The 10,089-nt window shown below is 43.6% G+C and overlaps 1 protein-coding gene and 1 long non-coding RNA gene across 4 annotated transcripts in view; one reads left to right on the top strand and one right to left on the bottom strand.

Annotated features, from left to right (window-relative positions):
• Positions 1-6: 6 nt before the first annotated feature.
• Positions 7-3,405, top strand: LOC108446887. The gene is made up of 2 exons (XR_001862229.1): positions 7-438; positions 707-3,405. It is a non-coding gene; the product is annotated as an uncharacterized LOC108446887 (long non-coding RNA).
• Positions 3,406-7,595: 4,190 nt separating this feature from the next.
• Positions 7,596-10,089, bottom strand: part of CLTCL1 (clathrin heavy chain like 1) — a 25,280-nt gene continuing 22,786 nt past the window's right edge. For all 3 annotated transcript variants that reach the window (XM_017734983.1, XM_017734985.1, XM_017734984.1), the window contains 2 exons: positions 8,794-8,869; positions 7,596-7,782 (listed from right to left, as the gene is read on the bottom strand). In XM_017734983.1, coding sequence (XP_017590472.1) covers positions 7,667-7,782; positions 8,794-8,869 — 192 coding nt within the window. In that variant the 3' untranslated portion in view covers positions 7,596-7,666. The remainder of the gene's footprint in view (positions 7,783-8,793; positions 8,870-10,089) is intronic.

Raw genomic sequence — 10,089 nt, 5'->3', positions numbered from 1 at the left:
TGTGCGGGAGGACGGCAACAGAGCAGCGGCATGAGCCGCCCCGCGCCTCGGTGCTGCGCGAATGGGGGTTGCTCAGCCCGCGCCCAGGAATCCACGGGAGAAGCCTCCGCGTGGGCACGGAGAGATGCCAGTCCGGCCGGAGGGACGTGAACAGCAGTGCCTCCTCCCATGAACAGCATCAGCACGCTTAGGCCAGGACCAGCTCTGAACCATCCCAAACCCCCTCGATCAGCGAGGATACACAACAGCGCGCTCCTGCGCGGGGACGAACGTCCGAGGAGAGGGAAAGGGGAGGGTTTGCTCCTCTCGGGCCCTTGGCTTGAATCCCTTCTGTTTCAGTGACGAACGGAGACCAGGAACTCCCGGGGTAGGAAGCGCACGTGAACGCCCAGTGCAGGCGGAAGAGAAACAAAAACATTCTCAAATTAAAAGGCTGCTGTGAGTGCAGTGACACTCCGGGCTTACCGGGATTGGTTGGTGGTTTTGTTGGTGTGCTTTTTGGTGTTTTGTTGGGGGTTTTTTTTGCCGGGGGGGGGGGGCCGTTACTATCTATTGCTCTTCAATAATTGGGCTGTGCAAATTGCACTAGAATGTGTTTTTGCTTTATCTGCAGACAGAGGAAAACTGCCCTGCACTAGTTCATGTCCAAATGCTGTATTTACAGGATGCAGGGAAAGAAACCAACACTCTTTTCATTTCCATCCAGCATTTCTCAGAAACCGGGGAACCCTGGAGCTGTACTCCAGAGCTGTGCTCTCCCTTACACCTGGAGCAGCCACACTACTCCAAAGAGGGAACATTTTGTGCAAGAAGTCACCCCAAGCTATGCATAAAACATGCTCCTGTCCAGACTTGCCGTCTCTGTGCTTTGTGACATAATTTTTGCTCAACAAGACTCAGCAATCCAGCTATCCAAAAGCTCACTCTGCAGCTACACAGCCCTGGCATCGTGGCTACACCGCCGGCAGAAAAACCCTTTGGGGAACTGAAGCACCTTTATTCTGCCAGGGTTAAAAGCAAACATACTTGCACTGCAGAACTCACCCCCAGGTGAGACCAGAACTGCATGTGGTTTCACAACAGAGTTAAAATAGGCACAGAGTGGTCTCATGCCAAGTCTAAGGCCCCCCCTCCTCTAGCATGGCTAAGTAAAGGAGGGGGAGCAATTAACATGTGAAGGGTACACGGAAGGAAGAAACAGTCATGGTCCCAGTCACAAATGCAGAGCAGCTTCTTGTGTTCAGGTTAGCACTATTAGAATGGTAAAAATAAGATAAATTCATTCAAAGATGGCAAACAAACAAATGCATTTGGATTTATGATTAACCTCTGCCACTCCTCATACCTTTCCATCAAATTATCATGGCTTTCACATCTGCCTGCAGACACGTACAGCCTCTGTTGTGAGGCCATTATTACCTTCACAACAAACGCTGGCTCTTACAGATTCCCGAATCATCAAGGCCTGTGCACAACTTCATCCTGTCCAAGAAAATACCACACCACATGCTTAATTCGCATCAGCCTCAATGGGATTCACAGCGGTGCTTACTTTGCTGAACAGGGGAAAGGATGATTCATATTTAATCACATGCAGATTGCAAGCCATCTCCTGCAAGGACCTGACCTCCAAGAAGCTGCTAACACCACTTGTCAGCAGAAAGCCTGAAGGAGAAACAGCGAAAGAAGATAAACAATCCCTGAAATACCAGGGGCTGCAAGAGGTTCAATTTTAAATCCCATTACTTATGTGAAAGTAAATACTTGACCAGGCTCACATGGTCAAGAGCATCTCCTAAGAAATGTGTGATCAAAGTATAGAAGAGCAATTACTGTTACAGACAGAACATGAAACCCGCTATGTTACTGCTCTCGCTTCAGGAATGTTCATGGAAACAACCCTCTGACAATCTAAACTCATTTCCCTTGCTGGTGGCTGGTGCTTGTTTCTGCTGGCATACAAAGACACAAGAATTGTGAAATATATAGTGAGGTGCTACTGCAGCCTGTGTGCCTCATGGCATCTCTCCAGGCCCTAATAATCAGAATTAAAAAGAGCTACTGAAAATGAAAGCAACTTTCACAATTTATTTTTTCAAACACAAACAGTAATTGCAGTTTTCTGGATCCTTGGAAGCACATGGTTACATGACTACACTTAGTTCCAACTTATTCCTCCCTTGCCTCTCCCTAGAATTATTCTTACTTTTATTTAATTGGCACTGGACAGCCCATCATGGTTTCAGAGACCACGAGTCATCAGTATGGGGCAGATAACTTCCTATTATATATCCTGGGATCAGAGAACCTCTTCATTTCACTGAATTAACAGATGTATTATCACAATTGTTATAACTCATCAACTATGATAAACCTTTCTATGCATTATTAATCCCCATCACTTGCAGTCTTATGATAAAATGAGAAAACTCATTTTCTCTCAGGTTCCCTATCGAGACCAAACAATTCCTTTATGCATAACAGATCCTGCAGATAACTGGCTTCCAGAAGTGAAAATACTGCAGATTTGAGTCAACATTTCTCCAGCTTTCAAGTGTGTGCAGCAGGAGCTACTGTGACTATAAGAAAGATGATGCTATTCCAAAAAACGAACATGAGTCCCACTTGAGCATGCATGCAAAAAGAGCTCCTGTTCCTATTCAAGATTATTCACTGAGATTACCAGGACTGAGCCTCTCAAGAGCACCACAGAAGTCCCTGTTACGTTCACATCTGCGTGAGCCTGACTCATCTCAGAAGAGAGTGAAACCCATGTACAGCCTGTACCGATTATCACTCTGCTACCAGCCATGGTCCTGAGTCCCTCACAGCAGGATGGATTACTCAACAAAGCAACTCCAGTTGACAAACTCTATTAGCAGTTGATGAAGCCATTTCCCCACCCCTACATGAAAAAAAAAAAGAAGTACCTTACAAAAGGAGAGCAATTCAAAGATTTATTAAGCACCGCTTCCCACCCAAACTCATTCCTAGCTCCCCAGCTGGATAACCAGTACTTGGGGAATTTGTGCTCTGCATAATATTGGAGAACTTAGTGCTGTGGAAAACAACATACCAGAAGACTTCGTAATTCCTTCCTTTCATAACCAGTGTGGGGAGAAAGGAGACTTGGGAGATTTTTAGACAAACAAATTTTACAATCTTGATTAAAACGACAGCAGACAAAAACCAAACAAACAAAAAAACCCCAAACCAAAACAAAAAACAAACAAACAAAACCCACAAACCAACCCCCCCCCAAAAAAAACCCAAAACCACCAAAAAAAACCAACCCACACCTTGAGTCATTGAACCACACAGGAAAATGTGTAACTGAATAAATTCAGAACCTGACTCAGGATTTTTAAATTCTGACAAATAAAAGACACAACTTCACTGACTGTATTTCAAATTTCATCTTAAGCTTAAAAGCTGCCAACTTTATATTAGCTTGGAAGAAAACAGATGGATGTTGTTGCCTTTTTTGAAAGATTGCAAAGGCTCCAGACAAACTGAAACACATACCTATGCTAAGAATTTTGCAGTTTTATTAGTAAAACCTGAGTCAGGATCTGTCATTACCTTTGGAAAGGAAATACCCACAGAAAATGCACAGGATTGAAAAATGAGAAAGCTAGACTAGTGACAAACTCTCTGGAGATTGGACACCTGCTGAAGTAGATGGAGCACAAGAATGACTCCAGATCTAGTAAACTGGACTGGTGCACTGCAGGTTGCTATAGCAAGGCTCATTCCCTTGGCAAACCACAACCTAATTACACACAAGTGTCACAAAGCACTCTGGTGTCGTCAAGCATTTTCTAGCCTTATGTCTTTATCTGGAAACAAATGAGATTGAAGCAGTCTTGGGGTACTCTGTAAAGCAAAAAAGGAAATACAGTTGGCTTGGAACCAAGTGCAAAGCCAAAACATTTACAGCAGAACAGAAGGAACCCAGAAAAACTGAAAGCAGCTTCACAGATGAGAAATAACACTGTCACAAGGTAATATATACACTTGATAAACTGCTTGTTATGAGAACCTGGTACATACAGTGCTACCTGTCCCAAGATTTGCAAGAGTTCACACCTCATTTTTTTTTTAGCAGATTGAAAAACTGTCATGCCGGTTCAGTCAGACTAGGAATTTCTCAGAGACCAAGTCCTAGCCTGCCAATTAGGATGTCACACATCCAAGAATAAAGATTAACTACAAGCAGTTGACAGTCAGCTTTGCCAAAGTACTAAAGTTACTCAGACTCATTTGAGTGGGCATCTGACAACCAAGGGTTTGTTTGTCAGTTTCAGAGTTCAAAAAACAGAGGAAATTTCTTAGGCTTTTGAGTAACTGCTGCTGGATTTGCTAGGGGAAAAAGTTGTTGTTTCACGCAGCCCAATTAAGGATCCATGTTGTGCTGTAAGTGCCAGCTCTCAGCACTGCAGCTACTAAAAACTCTCTATTAAATCAGAATTAAGTTTTTGACCTTACAGTTACTACTGTCTTTGCTGTATCATGCCTATTATTTGCACAAACTTCAACAGACTTCATCTGCCTAGAATTTTTAAGGAGCAAAATTACTTCAGATCATTTCCTTCTGCTACGCTACCATTTTATTAGTGTCCTAAAAAGGGGGAAGGGAAATGGAAGTCTTGTAAAATACTACACCATTATGTGAAATAAGAACCAGGACTTACCCCAGTGATGCATTCCTCCTGAATGCCCTGGTGAATTGCTTGTCTTCTCTGATGCCAGATCTGTACGTGCCTGAAGTTTGCCAGACTGGGGAAGATTCCCCTAAGGTCTGACACATAGCAAGAGCCATTACACAGAAGGAGATCCACTCTGTTTCTCACAGGGAGAGCATGAGGCAGTAGAAAGCCTGTATGTAGTCTCAAGCAAGTTACCCTCTGACATAAGCCTGGAAGTTGGTCTCCAGATGTTGCACCCTGCAGCAAGTTCTGCATAAGCAGATCATTCTACGGGACAGCACCAGCCCTGTGTCACTGAGGTGGAAATTAGCAAGAAGCTTAGTTTTAAAGCAGACTCTCTGCAAAACAATCTTATCCGAGTTTTCAAAAACTTGGACATTACAAATTCATGAACTGAATTAAATCTTTCACCTAACCCCTAAAAGAGGGGTTATTTCCTGCTGTGAATGACTTCAGTTTCAGAGAAGCAGTGAAGTACCTTGGTATGCAAGAGATTGTTCCACATTTTAGGTACAGCTGCACTGTATTAGCAGGGAGTCTGTTTTGAATGCATGTCAGAATGCACGATCACAAAATTTATAAAAGCCATTATACTTAGCAAGAGCCTATACCAAGAGAGCAACTAAAGCAAGACTGTTCATCAGAGCTGGCAGCTTTGCTTTTCTTGAGAACTCAGTCACTCCTGTAATTAGATTTCTAGACTGAGGCTATTGAGGATCCCCAGGCTACCTCAATTCTCTACAGTCAGGAGCTGTTCCACTATTTGATCAGGCACTTCACTGTGTTCCACCATTGGCCTGCACTTGCTGCTATGAAATCAGAGCACATTTTTAAGTTGACAGGATGGAAAGTCCTACAGTCGTACTAATCCTAGAGCTGATCTTCAGTTCCAGCTCACTTACCTGAATTTATTTCAACTGACAAGGAACGGGTTACAAAATAGAAGTACTATTTTCCTGGAAAATGGCAAGCTACCTGGCTGATTCCTGCTATGAGTAAGTCTGCACATAGTGGAAATTTGCTTGAACTCATTAGCTGCTCAGCATTTCAAGCTGAGCTGTGAGTGCTGATCAGTACAAAGTTGAGGTATGTTCCAGCAACACTTGGGGTACTCTGGCATCCATCAGGAAGGTGGAACTGCATCCCTTTGCCATTGCTGTCATGGTGTGGTGACCAAGAAGAGACAACATACTCATCAGAATTGTGCCAAAGCACAGTCTGCTGTTACTGATTCCACAACCCTGACAATCTCCACTGGTTTGCATTTAAAGGTGTTTTGCCCTGTTACAAGCAGAATTCTGTATGAAAGGGTGTAGCTTGCCAAAACCACTGCTACACTGATGTATCTCAGCAGAGAAGACTCCACTGCAGCACCTCCCTCCACACAGGACTGAAGCTCTCCCAGCCCCTTGAATGAAAGCACATGTGAGCATGTGACTGCCTCGTGCAGCATGCATGTGTCCCGTGAAGAGACCACAACTCCCTTTAAGTTACTTGCTCAGCCTTCCCTGTTCTGTGCCTTGGCACAAGTCTCCCTTTTCCTGCATGGCATCCTCAGTTGTCAGATTAAGAAATCTGATGCTATGAGTGGTAGTGTATTACTACCAGCCAGTCCCCACACCCAAGATAGTAAGACTAGAACCACACAGTGGATACTGCAGTTTTACATTTATAGTTGGACTTTTATAATATTCAAGATTAGCACAAGATTCATAACCATAAATTATACATTGTTATCTAAGTACATAAAACGTTAATGATACATGTATTTGAAGTGGCACAAAGTAGTAATACATCCCTGTTGGCATTCTCAAAGGAAGAGGTGGATGATGGACACGTTGTTGATCCTACTGCAGCATAGCAGAACTGAGTCAGTGCACCCTGTTCACTCAGGTGGTGCTGACTCTGCCCACCAGACAGGGTCAGAACATGGTGTGGCAGGAAGCCCATGCCAGAATCAGTTAAAGGTGCAAATAAAAAGTCAGGATTATGGCCCTCCCTAATGCCTCCATATGGCAGCAGTGTGTCCCCCTTCCCAACCCTGATGCTGTGCTCTTGCTTCTCCAGTGCTTTGGCAGCCCATGCACACTCCTGTGTTCGCTTGCCACACACAGCTGAGGTTTGTTTTAGTACCATTTAACGTCATAAGTCAATAAGTAACATGCTCTCTTCTTGTTAAACAAAAAGGATCTGGGAAGTGTTTGCTCTCTGGCATGAGAAGATTTATTTTCTTCAAGTCTCAGATATACTCCAGAAAACAGAGAACAGACTCCAACTGTATTGAACCCCAACAGTATTGAACTCCAACAGCATTATTGTCCAGAAAAGGAAACTTCCCAATACTCCTCTAAACATTCAGAGCACAAATATTAGAAAAGCCCATTTTCTTTTGCACATAAGAATGCAAATAAAATGGGGTGGTCAGATGATACAAGCTTTCAACAATTCATTATTAACAAGATGTTTCATTGAATTGTTAACAACCCTGCTACTTCAGTAGCTTCAGCTAAAGCTTTAACAACTTGGTGCCAGGTAATTTCCCAGCTGCCTTCAATGGGCTTTTCAAAAGAAAGAAAATTATGCTCTCTTCCCCCTGGCCTCAAGTAGTTATTGCTATATGAGTTAGTGAAATAGTGCCTTAACTTCAGACAAGAGTCTCACAATGTCATTAACAAAAGCTGCCTTTCAGAGGTTGAAATGTAACCAGACAATAATCAATAAATAACAGTAACAGGCATCCTGCTGTAACAAAAGCTGCCTTTCAGAGGTTGAAATGTAACCAGAAAATAATCAATAAATAACAGTAACAGGCATCCCGCTGAAGCCTCCTCACTGAGCCAGGCAGCAAGTGTGTTCAGCCAACAGAAGGCCATCTGTGCCTTGTACACTTCTTGGAGAAGTTAAAAAGGGATGGGAAGGAAGAGAACAGAGACAGTGAAGGTCTGTCAGAGAGCTAGTTACATATTGAAACCATAAACAGGTGGCTGGGTGAATCCTGGTGCTGTGTATCCATACGGGAAGTTTGCCTGGGGAGGTACTGCACTGGGGCCTGCTGTTAACATCAACTGCTGGCCTAGAAAAGCATAAGACAAAAAGAAAGTTAGTTTAAGATCCCAAGCTTCCCTAATGCTAGCTGTACTGTGTGACAGGATTATTAGGCTTTAGCTAAAATCAGCCCCTGTGCAAGCACACACCAGCAAGTCACACTATTCCCCAACACGTGCCATGGACTGGGCACCCATGCCATCTGCTCTTGCTGCCAGAAAGCTACAAAAGCAAGGCAGGACTCAGAAGGAAGATGAACATCAATTGATCTTGAGGTCACGATAAATGTGGCTTGTTTTGAAGAGACCATACTGAAAGCCAAACTGGTATTATTTAACCCATGCATGGTCAGATCTAAAGAATAAAGCAATTCAAGCAAATAGTTAGGTCTATTAGGTCTCACAGTCTGGAGGGTGCTGCAAAAGGTCTGAACACACCTTGACAAGTTTGTTTTCATCACCAGGACCACACATGCCTCATGCATCTGTTAAATTCAGGTTAACATTTACATCAGACAGTGAACCAGTCACATCCTTCCCTTACCAGCCACTTCTAGGTGCTTGTTAGCAGAATGCCTCTTCAGAAAGGCTTCTAAAATAGCATCACACTTGAGGACAGCCATGGTGTTTTGGCTGCACATGTCTTAAAATGCGTGAGCTAGAAAGCCAGTCTGCCTTTCTACTTGGAAGAGCAGAAAGCAGACATTCCTCAGACATGAATAATAAGAAGAGGAATTTTCATGCTCTTGTAAGTTATTCCTGGGGTTGGCAACACCCTGGTATCCCCTGTCCTATTACCATACTGAAACACGATTCCTAAGGCAGAGCTCTGAGCCATGTAAGAGGAGCAATACTTTAATCTGAAGAGCAGTACTGTAAGAGTGCGATGTCACTTCAACAACTTACGCAGTTCATCGAGCAGAGACAACCATTTCAATTACTATCTAGCTGAAACCAGTTTTCTTGGATACAATGTAATCATGTAAGCTGCCTCCACAAAGAGAGACCAGAGTGACAACAGGTAATCAATTAAAACCTACCAAATACTATTGGAGTGGGTTCAGTTACTTGTTCCTCTTCTTTTCTTAGGCTTTCAGAAGCATCAAGTTTATCCACCTACATTGAAGTGAACAGGAGATTTATGAAGGCCTCATTGAGCAATTGCACCATTGTGTGAAGTTTTTCATGCCTGGTACCTCAGCTATCAAGTGCTCCTTTTTAGTCCAAGTTGGAGACTACTGAAGTCTGCCTATTCCCAGCAAGCCTTGTTATAAAACTGACTTCCCAATTCTTTTAGGTGTACTGCAATAAGCAGCAACTCTCAAATGCAGATGAGGTACTCATTACCTTCAAAGGAAGCACTTTCTGGGGCCCTATTCTAGTCACTGCTAACTATGACCCAGAACTCAAACCCATCAGACCGACCATCATCTCACATGGGCCTAATCTACACTTACCTATTAACCTGCAATTCGTCTCCCTTTCAATGACAGCTCACAGGTATTTGCTATTCCAGGCCTGTGACATTTGATCTCATCTAGGACTACAGCCTAACCTGGCTACAAGGTACCGGTTTAACCGTATTGTTATTCACAGAGACTTCCTCCAGGGGAAACTCTAGAACCATCATGTAATGTGGTCTAGTAGTATCAGCTTTATACAGATCTCAGTGCTGTGCCTGAAGCACATAAAGTTCTGTTCATGATAAACAAATTTGTGGAAGCGCTACAGTAATGCAGGAGCCCTGAACACAACTTTAGATTGTGGGTCTGGAGAGCAATCTGAAGAGCAACAGTACCATCCTTCTCAGGTTTAACAAGTTTTATCTTCCAGAAGAGAACTACTGAGACTGAAGGCTAGAAAGCATAAAAGTCACACGGCTTCACATCCTGGTACAGGCAGTACTAACGTCCTGGGCAAACCTACATTTAGCCTAATGCTGCATTTCAGCTGTTCCTCACCCTCCTTTCCCACTGCAAGCATCGTATCTGGCCTGAGAACTGATTCAAGAGGGGTCTCTATCACACTTCAAAGATGTTATCCAGATATGTTGTTTAACAGTTTCCTCAATTTTTTGGAGATTGCAACTCAAATTGACAACTTGAGTGGCAGCAGGTCTTTTACTGGTTCATTTATAGCTGTCACCCTAACAGCTCTCCAGCATAACACTAAATATTGGTGATACAAATACTACCCAAATTACTATGGATCAAAGCAACTGACAGCTACCCATTTCCAACTACTGGTCCTGCTCTATTTATCCCCGACTCGGCTCTCTCGGGTTTGCCTTTCCCTGGCGCCATCCTACACTGACTCTGGCCAGCAGCGCAGTCCTG

Source organism: Corvus brachyrhynchos, unplaced genomic scaffold (assembly GCF_000691975.1).
Source record: "Corvus brachyrhynchos isolate BGI_N302 unplaced genomic scaffold, ASM69197v1 scaffold114, whole genome shotgun sequence".
In the NCBI taxonomy this organism is placed as follows: Eukaryota; Metazoa; Chordata; class Aves; order Passeriformes; family Corvidae; genus Corvus; species Corvus brachyrhynchos.
Note: the sequence above shows the minus strand (reverse complement) of the source record. Positions and strands in the feature narration are given on the sequence as shown.